The 17198-nt window shown below is 34.5% G+C and overlaps 1 protein-coding gene across 1 annotated transcript in view; it reads right to left on the reverse strand.

Annotated features, from left to right (window-relative positions):
* LOC148947747 (uncharacterized) overlaps positions 1-17198 on the reverse strand; it is a 73476-nt gene that overhangs the window by 36464 nt on the left and 19814 nt on the right. The window contains exons 3-5 of the mRNA XM_089095418.1: positions 14018-14191; positions 7340-8422; positions 3203-3206 (exon numbers count right to left, since the gene is read on the reverse strand). Of these exons, the coding sequence (XP_088951544.1) occupies positions 3203-3206; positions 7340-8422; positions 14018-14191 (1261 nt within the window). The remainder of the gene's footprint in view (positions 1-3202; positions 3207-7339; positions 8423-14017; positions 14192-17198) is intronic.

The following is a 17198-nucleotide window of genomic DNA, read 5'->3' on the forward strand; positions in this document are numbered from 1 at the left end:
AATTTTAATATAAAATAGTTATGATCCAACTTCAGAAATTTCCATTACTTGGCAAAAAACCAAGCTAACTGATTAGTCTTTACTGATGGACGCTACCCCTTCTCATCCTTATTAACAGGGAAAGGGGGGTTACAGATCCTGCTTCTGGGAAAACTGTCTCTACTGCAGTGGGTGGGTGGTTTTTTCTCCACCCATGCTTGCAAAAACGCACTTGTATTACTCCAAATTTAGAGGAGTCTTAATCCGGAGGACTGACTAAACCTCCTTGATTTTATGAACAGAAATTACAGGTTTGAAATCCAACAGCTTTTGGACCACAAAAAAACTCAACCACTATTGTGGAATAGGGTTTTGCCTTGCCTTATGTTTATTCTCCACAGCAATGTCTAGTTTAGAGATTGATTCACCAGAAAACGACCGTTTGTGACCGACATTTTTCGAGTAGCCTTGTGTAAACTGAAGTTGTTTAGCTTTGGAGACTGGAACATTATCGTACGTATAGATTTTGGAGGCCTGCTGAAAAATCAGAACTTTCTTCATTTGAATAATGACTTACGGGTGCTTCTTGCTAAGTTTGTTTTAGATGCTTAACCAAGTTCAGTGGTGGATGTACACCATGGTACTTCAGACTTCTTTCTGTATAACTATTGACTGTGTGTACTTCCTGTATTCTCAAGTGACCCGGGTCGCAATGCTTCATTGTTTCTTTCAACAGTCTAGGGTAATTACGAAATACTTCTTCAATAGCAAAGATCATGATTGAATTTTGTTTCTGTGGCACACAAGAATCCGACCAAGTGATAATCTCAGTAAAGTCAGGATAGGTAGATAGAATTCTTTCAATCATATGGGCAACATCACTTATTATGTCATTTGCCTGACGACCTGCAACTGTTTCAGGCCACATTACGCAGCACATTTCTTCTGTGCGTTCCCCAGAACCCTGTTAATATGAGAATACACTCGTCAAGCAATATGCTGTAATTTTTTGTTTGTAGAAAGAAGAAGAAGCATTACCACGGGGAAGCACGGATACATTTTGAAGGTTGAAGCATTGAAGAGGTACGGAACTATTAGCCCTATCCTTTTTTCTCTGCTCTTTAGTCTTAGCCTTGCGAAGGCCAAGTCGATCGATACTCTTCTTTTTTGGTTCTGACAACTAAATGCCATGTTTTTTGGCAACACGTTTTTCTTCGCATGTGTCACATAAGTCCTTCTTAGGCTTATGGAAGCCCAAATTGTAACTTTGGTTGAGAATATTCCTATAAATTCTTAAAGATACCAGAGTACTTCCTTCATTCTTCTGTAAACTAAGGTACTGAAAATCTCCTATAATTCGGAATTTACTAAATGCCAAGATAGAAGGTTAATTACTAACCACAGAGAGTCAAAACAGTTGAGTGCTCCAGTAAATGCCAACCTTTTTCTTTGTATATTCTTCCTATTATTCATATTTGCATTCTAATACGTCATTCTTCTTCTTCTTCCCGGATGTTAGTGATAGAAGCTATACAGTTGCGATAAAATACCCCAGGCTAGTCCTCTGGTCAGTTACGACAATAGTCGCTTTCACAAAAGTGAGAAACACGCACTTACAATAAAGTTGAATTATTGATTTGTGCAGCCGGGAGGCATTTTACAGTAAAACGAACTGCACCATTAGAAAGTTCGTAAAAAATAACGCTGATAGGTGTCGTAACACAATTTTGAGTAGGGGTGTCACTTACGACATTCTTGCTTTCCCATGGCGAGTAGTAAAAAAACGCAGCAGTGGTAGTAGTAGTAACAGTAGTAGCGTGCACATATTGCCTGTAGGAGAATTGATCTTCCTCTTCAAGCATTCTCTGAAAGTTCCAACTTAATATCCAAATCTAATCTCGAGAGACGCCCTTTTGAGAATCTGCTTGCAAATAATGTGTTTAGATTTAGTTCAAATTTCCCCTTAATATTCTCTTAAATTTTCACCTTCATATAATCAGCTTTTTAGTACTTGTATCATAGTACCAGTGGTAGTATTAGGAGAAGTAGCTGCTGTAGTAATGTTGTATTGTTTTTAGTAGTAAAGGTAGTAGCAGCAGTATTGATAGAAGCAGTAGCATTTACATGTCACTTTTTAGTCGGTTGAACATCCCCCTCACGATATCCCGGAAGCTTCATCTTGATACGGTAAGCCGTTCCAAAAATATTGCTGATGTGCCCTTTTGACCCCCATTTGACGCCCTTTTCATTTTAATGTTCTTAGCTCTAAAGGTAGTTGTGGTTGAAGTATTAATTGGAGTAGTTTAGTAACAGTAGTATTAGTGGTAATAGCAGTAAAAGTAGCAGTGGTAGTAGTATTAGTAACACCTTGCATATATTACCTTTTGTTCAATTGATCTTCCCCTTTAAGGATTCTCTGAAATTTCCAACTTAATACCGAAACCCATTCTTGAGATTCTCTTTTGACAATATTTGTATGCAGAAGTTTTAATTTTTATAGGCTTAACTGTAATAGTACTAGTATCATGTTAGTAGTGCTTGTAAGAAAAGCTGTAGTAGCAGTAATACTGTCGTATTAGTAGCAGGAATAGTAGTAGTAGCAGTAATAGCAATATTAGCATGTACATGTTGCCTTTTAATACGTTGAATAACCCCCTCATGAGGCCCCAGACGTTTCATCTTGATAAGGTAAGCCGTTCCCGAAAAATTTCTGGTACACCCTTTGGACAATCTGTATGGACATGGTACGTTTTGATTTGGTTCAACTTTCCCCTCGATATTTCCTCAGTTTACTTTCAATATCCTCAGCCTTGGCAGTACTCACTACAAAAGCACTAGTTTTATTTGTAGTAGTGATAGTATTAATAGTGGTCGTTGTAATTGTAGTGGTTGTTGTAGTAGTAGTAGCGAGTAAATATTGCCTTTTTGGTCATTTGATCATCTCCCTTATCATTTCCTGAAACTTCCGAATTAATACTCACTCATTCTTGAGTTATTCCCTTTAGATTACCCGTAAGCACAGAACGTTTTGATTTAGTTCAACACTCCCGTCAGTATTCTCTGGTTGGCTCACCTGAATGCCCTTTGTGATGTCAGAATGTAAAGGTCAAATATGCCCACCTTTCTCAATAACTTATACTATATGTAAACAATGGACGAATTGCATAACATAAGACCTGTGGGGGTTGACATCCCCTAAGAAATAATTATTGGACCTTTCAACTATGCTTACAAAAATAGCAGTCTAAAATTTTTTATTGGCTCTATTTTGGAAAATGATGGGCGTTTTTGTTTATGGGGAGAGGGGCTTGTTGCCCTCCGGTCACATTTGATTCTTGAAAAGGGTACATAAACTTTCAATTTCAATAAAACTTTGCGCCCCCGAGGAATAAATAACAACCCTTGGCTCTAGAATCTGGGGGGATGTGTCAGCCTCGGAGGTACAGTTACATGATCTTTGGACTATAGTAAATAAAATGGCTATCACAAAATTTCAATCTGATGAAAGGGGCGTAAAGGGGGGGGTTGGTTTATCACCATCACTTTTGAATCTCAAAAAGGAAACTAGAAATTTCAATTTCCAATCAGATGAGCCACCTCAATAGGTTTACGACCATCCCTTCAAAAAATACCTTATATGTCCTTAGGGCGTAACTTACAACCTTTCCCCTAGGCTCTGGGAGTTGCGTCAACCCAGGAGGCATTATTATATGCGCTTTGGAATATTTTGAATAAAATGGCAACCCAAAAGTTTGATCGAATGTGTTTTTGAGAAGAGGGTATAGGAGGAGGGTGGGGGTAGTTACCCTCTGATCACTTTCGACTCACAAAAAAGGAACTAGAACTTCCAATGGAGTGAGTCCCTCCAAAGTTTATAAGACAACCTCCTCCATAAACTTTACATATTAATAATGGGTAACTAGCATAACTTATAGCCCTTTCCCGAAGGAGTGTATAAAGAGGGGGGGGATCTCCAAAGATGTAATTACTGCCTTTTCAACCATGCTGAACGAATTGATTTTGATTTTTTTTTTATTGGATGTGATTAGGGAAAGGAAGGAGGTTGGGAGCTGGTTACCCTCCAATCTCTGATGACTCTTAAAAATGGCACTAAAACTTTCAATTTCAGATCAAATGAACTCCTTTGAGGTTTTTACAATAACTCCTCCTTTACGAAGTTTATGGGTCAGAATGAAAAATACATTCTGCCAACTTTGCTCTTTACTTAGGCAGCGCTTGCGCTGCCTATGCTAAAAGAAAATCCGTTAGTATTGAATAATATGTTACAACATTACTAGAGATTAGTTTGAACTCAAATTCAAAATCACCATCGTATTGAAGTGACTGACTTTTAAGTAAACATTATCAAATGTACCATGTCCAAACACCAACTAAAGAACAGATGGGGCTCCAATGGAGGAAGGGAGGGCATTAGATTGGTCAAATATCTTTTTTTTATCTCCATTATAAAAAATGAACACAAACTATTACAACCCCAACCTAAATTTTAGTGAATTGGTGTCATTGGTAGAAAGGCATAATTGTTTGTTGGCAGAAAGGCATAATTGTCTTTTTGTACTGAATAAATTTGCAATTTTGTTGAGTGAAAATTTAAAATGAACATTCTGAAATTCAAATATTTCTAGAAAATTACTTCAGTTTTTCTTAGGTGAATCAGGGTTTTCTGATTCGTCAGATTGTCCATACTTAATTTTATTTGACATCAAGATACCTGCAAAAAGTCCTCTATATTATGTCTCTACAAAATTAACCTTTTGTTGTATTTTCAAGCCATGGTTCTTAGTTTTGTTGCTCTCTGTCTGCTGATAATTATTACAACTTTGTATAAATCGAAAACTACCGATTAAACATGGAGTTTTTAAATGTTGTTATCTAAATCAATTGCCACTTTCTGTTGCGAGTTGAAAGCTTTGTTCGATAGGTTTGATAAATAGATACTAACGTCTAAATCCAAAAGACTGAAATAAGTACTTGAGATGTTAAACGTTTCTCTGGCCTGGCAACAAACTATATTCTTAAAATTAAAAATTGTAGATGTAAAAAGGAGTAGTTCTTCACATGTCCGAAAAAGTTGTCACTTACAGTTACAAGCCGTTTTCATAACTAAAACGGAAAACAGAATTTTTTTTTACCCTTTTTTTTAAGCACTCTCATTTTCTCTTTTTCTTTCAGTCTCTCATTTTCATAGTTCTTGATTATTCTTAAGAAGAGATACTTTTTGGCTTACAGCAAGCAAATCAACTCCTAAGCGAAGATGATACAGTTCTGGTTTCATTGATCAACAAAATTGAAGAGCTAACAAAAAAATTTTGAGGCGTACCTTTGGAAAAAATACGAACGGCTGATAGTTTCTTTATTGAAGTGCACCTCAGAGAAATTGACCCATGGCTGCATATCATGAAGAACAGCTAAGTTCTCGAATGAGGAAAAAGAAGGTAGAGTCGTACCTTCACTTACAATTTTTTGACAAATTAAGTAGTCACATATTCTTTGTATTGATAACAAAGAATATGCATTTCAAAAGAGTAACTCAAGCAAAATAAAGTCATATTAAAGCCTAAAATGATCAGAAATAAAGGTATACAACGATTCTAACAGAAACGATCAAAATCTAATTTTAATGAATAATTGAAACCTAATAAAAATGAGCAACAATTAAAATTACATAAATCACATCCTACTTGAAGATGATTCTATTAATCCAAAAAGAAATGAAACACAAACAAAAAGTGGAACAATAGGGAATTTTTTCGTAAAACAGTGGAACTTTAAACTTAAATGAGTATTTCGACCCTATATCCAAGGACTGTCCTCAGCAAAACAACAAAAGAAAATATAAAAGAAACTTCGCTTTTTAAGAAGAAATATTAAAATGAATATTCAAGTCAAGTAAAAAGGAGTCGCAAATTGTCACAGGAAATAGCCGAGTTAACAAGCCCCTACTCTCCTAAAGCCAAGAGAATTCGAATTTTTACTTCGAATATTGTGTTTTCTATGTATCGTAACATCAATAAAAACACAACAACAAATAAAATAATAAGGTAAATCAACATCTATAGACAATAGCTGTCGTAACTAAAAGTGGGGCTATCAGGTTAACGTTGGGGAGGAATTTGTTGGTTCTCTCTCCAGCCTCAATTTCATCGGACACATTGTTTAACTTAAATTTCCTTTTCATCAGTTACTTGGGGTTGCAAGTACGATATAAAAAAACAAAACAGTTTTTTGGCACATTTCTGACCCCCTTCCCCGTCCCATCAAGATCATGCAATTCCCTTAGCAAAAAAAAAAAAATACTTAAAGATTTCCAATCAGACAATAGAAATGTTTTGACAATTTCCAAAAATTGAACATCCCTTAAATCTAACCTTTTATTAACATACGTATTCCAACTGATTGATAAATAAAGACTGAAATTTTCAACTGACATACATGGAACTGAACAAACATCAACGATTTTTCAATCCGGGTTGCAGCGGTAGCTTGCAACCTAGTAAGAGACGATCACATCCAATGCTAAGATACATAATGGCCCATCACTCCTAAAAATAGTCAAATCAAAACAAAAAGTACACCATTAGAACCGCCTAGTCTGAAACCCCTATATAGGAAACTTACCGTCCCTTGGCTTGAACAACAAGGGAAATATATTGGCTTGAAAATCAAGAAAAGTGGCAGCTACTACGATATTCTGCATAAACGGCATATTTCTTCTTTTCTCTTTTGTTTCTTTTCCACAGATAGCTTGGAACTGGAACATCGTAGAGAATTGTTCAATGGCTCATTTTATAGGAAATTGTTAGATCTAGTGCTATTTAATTTTTTCTTTTTTTAATAGAATCAATTTTTCAACTAGAAACTACATTTTTATGGCCAGTCTTGATGAATGCCAGCTATCCTAACCACTCGTTACAAGCACGTATGCTTATCATTGTACCATCAGAGACCTATGAAAAATAAGTTACACTATTATGAGACATGATAATAAATTCGTTAATTATAATAAAGATTATATAAGTAGAGAAGACATTCAAAACTTTAAAGAAGTACCTATTAAATAATTGAAGCCATTAAACTTATAACATCTAAGTATAATATTGAATGACGTAATAAAGTGGGAAAATAAAACGATTGAAAAACTAAAGTTGAAAAAAATCAAATTTATACTGCAAATCAAAAACAACCTAAATAACTACGGTGTTGCTGACTTCATGAACTGGTGTAATCTACGCTTTACTCGAAATATTCTGGGCCCTATAAAACCCTCAGTATTTGTGCAAAACTCGTCACATTGGAAATGTTTTATGTCCAGCATGAATTCTACAGTGAGTATATAAACTTGAGCTTCTCATGAATTTTTTCTCACAGATATCACATTTGTAGGGTTTTTCCCCAGTGTGAGTTCGTTGGTGCATAGATAAATTCTGATTAGAAGTGAAGCTTTTCCCACAAACATCACACTCAAAAGGTTTTTCTCCAGTATGAATTCTTTGGTGTATAGATAAAATATGACCGGAAGTGAAACTTTTTCCACATACATCACACTCGAATGGTTTTTCACCAGTATGACTTCTTTGGTGTTTCGATAAATTAGAACTAGAAGGAAAGCTTTTCTTACATATATCACATTGGAAAGGTTTTTTTCCAGTGTGAGTTCGTTGATGCATAGATAAACTCTGTTTAGAAATGAAACTTTTTTCACATACATCACACTCAAAAGGTTTTTCTCCAGTGTGTGTTCTTTGATGAATTGATAAACTCTGATTAGTAGTGAAACTTTTTTCACAAATGTCACACTCATAAGGACTTTCTCCGGTGTGAGATCTTCGGTGTATAGACAAATCACGAATGGAAATAAAACATCTGTCACATAAATCACAATTAAAAGGTTTTTCCCCAGTATGAGTTCTTTGGTGCCTGGTTAAATTGTGGCTACTAGAGAAGCGTTTCTTGCAGACATCGCATGCGAAAGGTTTTTCCCCGGCATGAACAACCCTTCGATGACGCGATAAAATAGAGCTTGTGTTGAATGATCTCCCACACACTTCACATTCAAAAGGCTTCTCTCCAGTGTGAATTCTTTGATGATCAGACAATCGGGATTTTTGACTAAAAGTTTTTGTACATATATGACATTCAAAAGGTTTTTCTCCAGTATGAGTTCTTCGGTGTTTAGATAAACTGTAACAAGAAACAAAACTTTTTTCACAAGCATCACATTTGAAAGATTTCGGCTTTTCTTCAGCTTTCTCGTTTTCTCTTGCATCATTTTCAGCAAATTCATGGATGGTACTTCCAGATTCAGGCTCGCAGTCAGATTCAATTTCTTGCTTAACATACACACTTGTAAAACCAGGTACACACTGTGTTCTCAATATATGTGAAGAAGGACCATTCTCCAACAATGATGTAACAGTGGTATCTAGAAAATAATCACATTAAATCACAAGTCTTAATAGAAAGTCACAAAGGGGCCGTGGGTGTTCCAACCCTGGTATCCGAGCAAGAAAAAAAAGAGTAAAAAAAATGTACAGGAGCAGTTCTTTCGTACCAAAAAAAAAAATCTAAACGTACCACATCGTACAAGGACCTCTAAACTGTACCGAAAACATTACAGTTGTACCGCGTTAGCAAGGCTAACTCTGAACCATGAGTTTAGTCTATAATCAAAGCTCGCAAAGAGAAAATAACCGCATTGATCGGCTTCTCCTCCCATGCTCTTTTAGCAACCGTCCTCCAAGACCTCCGATCAAAGCTTTGAAATAGCAATCTTGTGCAAAGTAGTCTTAAGTTCAAGTAACTATGCCTATAGGGATTACAAAACCTCCCCAATCCCTGGTACAAAGGTCGTAAGTTATAGAATTACCATTGTTTATATACAAGCTTTGTTGTTGGGGAATAGGCGTGTTTGAAATATTCTTTAAAAAGGCTAAGGATATTAAGATGAAACTTTCAGGAAACGTTAAGGCAAATGTCGAACAAAATCGAAACACACCATACGCCAGATGGCATATGGAGTACCAGCAATATCTATGGGACGGCTACGGGTATATAGTTTATACTTTCAGAACATGTTGAGAGGGATGTTGAAGAATGATTGGAGGGCAACCAGCCCCTCTCACTCTTTTGGACGCTCTCCTCTCAAAACTAATAGAAATTTTGAAGACCATTTTGTTCGAAATTGTCAAAAGGACTAACAATTATGCCTCCGGAGATGCCATGCCCCCAGGCCTCTACGACAAGAAATAGAAATTTTTAGATTTTTCGTTTTTTTACATGCAGGATCTATAATTCAAAACGTGGGAAATGTTTGATCCTCAGTATGTCCCAAATGTCTAAGGGTATTGAGGCGACATTTCGGGGATTATCGAGGGGTATTTTGAGCTATATGTATTCAGGTCATCAAAAAGGTGTATTCGCAATATAACCCTAACGCGCAGGAACAAGTGAGAGCAAATTCTTGAAACTTTCATGACTATAACTACTGCAACTACAATTAAGATTACTTGCTATGGCGATTACCTTCAATTGTGACCGTTAAAGACTTCGACTACGAAAACTTGTGACTACGAGTACTCGTGACTAAAACTAAAACTAATTGCGAGTGCAACTACTTTTGCTTGAAACTATTTTGCTTTGTGACTGATTACAAAATTCAGACACACTTTTAGAGAACACTGTAAACAAATGGCAAAACTTTTGAATCGCCGAAAGAGGTTTCGTCGAAGAGAAAAAAAAACTGGCCCTTGGCTACCTGTGTGCTAGGAAGGCTTGTTTGTCTTTTCTCTTTTGGCGAGTTTCTTTTATCTTGTCCGGGTCAAGGGTAAGAGGAAAAGGGTCGTATCAGTCACTCCACTAATATAACCCGCGTGACAATGCCTTTTGGCTGTTTTCCAAGACAGTTTTCAAGAAATTCTAATTTTAAAAATGACAATTATGTAACTGTTATTATGTATTTTGATGAAGAAATGCAATAGTAAAATTTTCCTAAAAAATAAACAAAATATCTTAGAGTGTAGTAAAGTTAGTAAATGCACCCTCAATTTCCAAGTAATGCTGTCAAATAATACATGCCAAAGTATATGGATATCTAAAAAAGTAGAAAATTAAATGACTATTTTCATGCGATATTTTTAAAATAGGTAATCTTTTTTGTTTGCGAATGTCAGATTATATGTATTTAAATAAAAAAAATAATTCAAGTTCTTTAAAAAGCTGGATAAGTGTCATTTTTGGAAAAACTGGGATATGAATAGCATTAAAGTTGAAATTTGTTTCTTGAAATTTGAGAAGATGGTAATTTTCATTTACCCACTTAAACTTATATAAGAGAAGTGTTCGATCGTGGGATTGTCGATAAAAGATAAGGGGGTGAGATGAAACTTTAAGAAATGTTGAGTGACAAGCTGAAATAAATTATAAGAATCCATATGCATCCAGGCTAGCAGTACGAAAAATCTGCGATACCTTAGGAACGGCTAAGGGTAGTAACTTTAAACTTGCAAGGCTAAGACTATTACTACCGCGGATACAACTGCGACTGGGGCTGCTTGCCACTGCCACAGCTTGCTAACGTGCGTTCCTGTTATTAATGGGCCTAGCTTCAATATCGCTGGAACAGCTAAGATTATATGGAGAAACTTTACTCAAATACTGATTGTCATGTTGAACTAAATAAAAAAATACCACATGCATTCTGGTTGTCAAATGGTATGTCAACATTTCAGAGAATATTGAAATTAATAAAAATATATGTGCATCCTGATTGGTAAAAGGGCTGATCTTCAACGTCTCAGGTTCAGCTAATGGTATTATTTGAAACTTTCAGGGAACATTGAAGGAGGGGTTAGAAAAAAATCAAAAGATATTAACAAATTAGAATTGAATATATTAATTCTTAAGCCGAAAACTTGAAAAACAGGAGAAATATTCATCATATTAACCAATAATAAACAAATACCAATTAGTTCTTAAACTTTGCAAAAAAAACAACGAAAAATGAAGGTTCATATTAAAGTAAGACGATAAGAAATAAAATCAAAGAACAATTAAAACCTATTCAGTCTTATGCACGTTATTGAAAGAAAAGCATAATATAATTTTTTTTAAATTTATACCAGTGATGCAAAGTGAGGTATCTTGTAGATACAGTGTTGTATTTTGAAGTGTTAAGAGCTCCAGGAATTAATGTCGTCATAAATTATATATTCGATTTGTTTTCATTAGTTGTTTCCAGTCGTATTGATTATTATAGTAGTTTATTTTTCATTCGTCATAGATAACTTTGAAAAAATTAAAAACACTGTTCAAAATACATATAGGGTAAAGGTACCGATGATTCGACAGTGCAATTTCGGAACCCTTGTCGGAATTTTCCTTCAAAACGGAATAACTCTGCTTACCCGTGACTTAGAGTGCCATCTCTTGAAGCAACTTTTGTATTCCAAAGACAGGAAACGTTGACACAATATCCGGTACACCCAGATACAAAAAGAACATTTAATTCAGTCAGTTTCCTGGTTTCAACAAGAAAGGAGCCTCCGACAATTTTTCAGGTATGCAATGTTCAAACTGCTGTTACTTGGTTATTTATTGCAAAAACAAAATTGTGATTAGCATCAAGTTACATCTGATTTTATCTGAATTATAGTCACATTGGGTGTTTCTTGCTAAAATTAAATTAAAATGGCAACCAATATTACATTGTCGAAACTAGGTTCTAAGTGTTAAAAATTATTTTTTAATGTAGTCGAATACCAGACACACTAAAAATGTTCCTTTAGTCAAATTCAAACAAAGATAATAGCTTCTATAAATTGATTTATTTCTTTTCAGATTATCTTGTAGTAACCTTGTCGAAATTTTCGACAGACAGCAACAGGTCCTGTCGAAATATAGGTGACTATGTCAAAACTTCACTGAACATGTAAAACAAATGATAAATAATTGGTGTCAAAATTCTAGGTTCCACTGACGAAAATATAGCTTTCAAATTTATTGGTGCCCGCTACTGCCAAAAATTGCAAAGGTTCACATGGAAGTCAATTTTCCCTTTCCTTAGCACTTGTCAATGAAACTAAAAAAAAAATTCTCAAATTTGGGTCGGAAGTTGAACCGCAGCTTGACGAATACTATGTCGTTTTGGTTAGTGACAAAAAAGCAAGGTGCCATATTTTGTCGGTAGGATTTTGGACTTTCCTGACAAAGGACAGTCCAAACTAAAATTTTTCATGTGGATTAGCATCACAGATCACACTTTCAAATGGCCAAATGTTGATGACATTTACACTGTCAACAATGAACAATCTTTGCTGGGCCAGTAAAACTGACAGGAAGTGGGTTATTCCAGATAGCATTCCTGTGGCATATATGTAGCATTTAGAAAAAAGAAGATGTGATCTAGGGCATAATATCACACTTCTTATGATTCTTATAATACACTTCTTATAATATCACACTAAATACTACATACTTAAAACAATTTTCGACACGTGTCGAATTGGGTTCCAACTTGCATCGAAAACAGGTAACTTTTTTGTTGTGTATTTGTGAATTTGTAGGTGAAAATGCTCTAGTTTCGGAAAATCGGAGCTTTGTACCCTTTGGAGATAAAACTTCAAACTTCTCGTCATATTTAGATTCCCAGATGTTTTTCCTACATACTGAAACCCTTTTCAAACCAAGTCTTTAAATTAGGACTTCTGGAGTAGAAAAACTGGTTTTTTTTACAAAAACTGTCGAATCATCGGTACCTTTACCCTAGTTTTCGTCAAAATTTTGAAAAGCTATTGTGTTCAATGAGATATCCCATTGATCAAAATAAAAAATATTTGAAGATATCCAAAGTTTGTTGTCAGCTATCCTTTTTTTGTTAAAAAAAATGTATATATACATACTATCTTTGCATGTGAGCAATAATTGTGCATGTATGTATGGTTTTTTACTCAAAAACTGCTCTATATTTTTTCGGGAAAATTGATATCCTGGTATATTCCAAAAACGATTTGGTCAGTAAATTCAGAAAATTCGCTAAAAGCCCTAATTTCGGAAAGAAGTACTTATGCGAGTGACATCATTTTTAAATACATATGTATTGCAGTGATGTTTTTAAATTTGTCACACTTATGTGGAAAAACTGAAGATTTTCATGCATGAAAAAGTTTACATTAAATACTTAAAGAGCAAAAAACTGGTGATTGCGAAAACATTTCATATATGACAAGGGATTACAACAATTCAAAAACCTCAAAAAGAAAACTAAAAGTTTGAAGCTTGGTAGAAATCGTTATTAAAAATTGGACTTAATGAAATAACCAAATATCTTTGAATAGACTTCAGTAAGAAAAGACATTAAAATGCGTAAAAAGCAAAACACTGGTAATTGCAAAAATATTTGTATATATTTTAACAAGGGATTATAGCCATTCAAAACCCTTAAAAAAGAAAAACAAAAAGTTTTTATAAAAAAAGAAGAAAAAGCTATGTCTTTTTAAGAAATGAAAAAAGGTTGAATTTTTTTTAATTTAGTCCACAATCACTAAGGTTATTATGTAAATTGCAAAAATATTTACGGTGCCTGAGCAATAATTATAATATTTTAATTCAAACTGGAAAAATACTTGAAATTTTTTTAATTAGTTTGTTTTTTTGTTTGATAAAATCAACCCGCTACGGGATTAAGCTTACAAGTTTGAACATAATCGGTTATATAATATCACCAAAAAACAAATATATATATATATATATATATATATATATATATATATATATATATATATATATATATATATATATATATATATATATATATATATATTGGAAGAAACAATCTGTGAAGTCAAAAATGATGGAATTATTGAAACATGGAATCAGAGAATGCACTATGTTTGGCATATATACCATAGGAGGACCTCCCCTACAGTAAAGAAATCTGTTTTTATTTCAACTTAGAAATTGTGTGATACCCTTATATATCCTTTGAGAAGAAAACAAAAGTCCCAAGCTTTTAAAAACATACCTTCATTCCGGCTAATATGCAAATCCAGTTTAAAAGGATCAGAATCAGAAGGGTCTAGCTGTTGAGGTATGCTAAGTAAAACCTCCAGAAGATCATCATCATGTTTAGGTGATAAAATTTGTTTTATACTTCCAAAAAATTCTTCACTGTCATTTGAATATGTATCTCCAACTTCTGAAGAAAACATAAGGATAATTAAAATAACAAAATAAAGCCAGCTACTTTCGTGAAAAAATGTCTCTATACAGTACTTTAATGTAAAAAAGCTTAAAAAACCAATTTTATAGTATATTTCCGCTTTAATCCAGATGCAATATACTCATGAATCAACTAAAATGTCACTGAAGAGAGGACCAGGATCCACTGGAAGAATGAGGGACTTGTTTTTTGTCTTACTACTGAAAGGTATTATAAGTTTCTGTTTTGATAGAATTGAATGAGGGTGCTTTTCATAAAAAGTTGAAGATGGAAATGGGATTTTGAAAGGATTGCAGGACCACTATGGTCTTGCAATCATATTGGTTAAAATCCTTTGCATGATCTGGGGTCTTACACGACTTGCATGAGAGGCCAAAAGCCGAGTTTGCAGCTCCAGGTGATAGTATTGAAAAACTTCGGATTATTCTGTTCCAAAATAAAATACAACACCAAAGGCAAAATGGAATAAGGTGTGACACGTCTATCTTTAAAAAGCAACTGAAGTAGATAGAGTGACAAACAGGGAAGAAGTGTTTGGATGAAGTGAAAAGCAATACAACTACATCATCCAAATAGAAAGTCATAAAAATAGAGTCTAAATCTAGCTTGAAAAAAAGAAGAAATTTACTTCTGTGTTGTTATAGAACAATCTCTTTGTATTTTAAAATAATACATGTGTATTATTTTAATTTTGTATTATAAATTTCTTCATTTTCAAAATTATAATAATACAATTTCTTTCTTTCTCAACACTGAGGCCGCCTTGTTGCACAAGAGAGATATAGGCCCATCCGTTTGATTTTCTTTCTTTTTCTTCCTACTCACCACATGCCTGTTATTTTAAAGAGTTTTTGAGGAATATCAGATTTTGCTTACTGGGATACACTCAGAATCATCTAACTTATTTTTTTGTCATCTCTAAGTTACAGTTAAATATCTGTTATTACCTCAAGCCATTCCCAAGATGTTGCATATACAGAATTTTGATAGAATGGCATTACATAATGTCTTTTGATTGACCTCATAACAAATTGGGAAGGCCCATCAGTCAAGTAAATGCTCTCAGTGGAAAATTTTTTGTTGGATTACAGACAAAATTGATTGATTGAGGAGACCTTATCCTCAGCCAAGCTGAAAGTCAGTAGTCTCCTTGCTATGCCTTCCTCCTTTGATTTTTTAAATTGTACTATGAAGTTTATACTTCATTTCCAAAGCTAATCATAATATATTTCAACGACCTGCAATGTCAGTTGTCATCTCTGTAGAGAATTTGAAGATGTCTTACCCTGACAGCATGAATGCGTATCATGTCTTTTGAATTCGTCTTTTGACATGATTCACACGCCTCTTCCCACGTCTTAAACTATACCAAAAACTTTCAATATCTTTTCTTCTAAAAAGTACAGGCAAATGCACAGGTACGTCAAAAAGTCCTCTGTTAAAAGCGCATAACTGATACGTCAATTACGCTTCCAACAGAATGAAAATAATGCAAGTTACGTCAAAACGGTTTCGACTCAAATCATTGCATGGGAATGCGATACGCTAAAACAGAGTCCAGATTCAGAAAGAGTAAAAAATTTCACACAAGATGGCACTGATAACTTGATTTCTCTAAGAAGTGCCTAAAACGCCAATCCCACTTCCAGCCGACGAACTATTTAGTCATCTAATAGGTAAGAATAGATTTGTAGTTTAAAATAAAGAAAAACAAAGATTGATCTAGGTGACATATGTTACCAGGGTTGTGGAATTTACTAATTTAGTGGAAAAACTATTGATTTTTTTTACCAATTATTTTCCTCAAGTACGAAAGGATTTATTTTCTTCCATTCATTACAATATTAAAATTAGAAACTTACTACAGTTCTGACCTATCTGGGACTAACGTAACTGAACATGGTCTCTTCCACTCTAGGCCCATATGATTCTGATTTTCATCCTTTAGTCCCTACAATGAGGGTTGTTTTCCCTCTAAAGTTGCTACCATTTCCTCTTCTGACTTCGTATTATAATGGGCTACTTTTCCATTGGAAAAGCAATGCTGCATAGTGCCACACAAAAACAGGTTGGAGGTTAAGGGTGTGGGGATGGGTGGAATTTATCAAAATCAACTAAAGGATGACTTTCTGTGCTGTCTTATGCAACAAAATTGGTGCCAAGGTAGCATATTAAGGATAATTTACTATTTTGTATTTTGGCTTCCATGTTTATATCTGCTGAGCCTCCAATTTATATCTGGTGAGAACTACAATTTGTTCCCAAGAAATAGCAGATAGAACGTTGATGACTGATAACTGCGTCGAGATTACAAGGCCCATGGGATCCTATGGTACAAACATTTGTAAGTGTATCAGAGACAAAAATTGCCAACGCCCTACAACACATAACTTGAAATCCATTTGCTCCACCCTCCCGTTTGCTTTTTTGAACAAAATTTTCATTTTCATTTTCAGAACCAAAGTTGTATTTCTGTATATGACTTTAGTTCTGCTTTTCTGTGGTTTCAATATGGATTGAAACCACATGGATGGGTGGAATTTATCAAAATCAACTAAAGGATGACTTTCTATGCTGTCTTATGAAACAAAATTGATGCTAAGGTAGCACATTGAGGATAATTTACTATTTTTGTATTTTGGCTTCCATGTTTATATCTGCTGAGCCTCCAATTTATAGCTGGTGAGAACTGCAATTTGTTCCCAAGAAATAGCAGATAGAACGTTGATGAGCCTCATTATTTAACTGCATCGAGATTACGAGGCCCATGGGATCCTATGGTACAAACATTTGTAAGTGTGTCAGAGACAAAAATTGCCAACGCCCTACAACACATAACTTGAAATCCATTTGCTCCATCCTCCCGTTTGCTTTTTTAAACAATATTTTCACTTTCAACTTCAGAACCAAAGTTGTATTTCTGTATATGACTTTAGTTCTGCTTTTCTGTGGTTTCAATATGGATTGAAACCACATGGATGGG

This window comes from Artemia sp. Qi Xiang Cuo, chromosome 10 (genome assembly GCF_049724085.1).
Source record: "Artemia sp. Qi Xiang Cuo chromosome 10, ASM4972408v1, whole genome shotgun sequence".
Lineage (NCBI taxonomy): Eukaryota > Metazoa > Arthropoda > Branchiopoda > Anostraca > Artemiidae > Artemia > Artemia sp. Qi Xiang Cuo.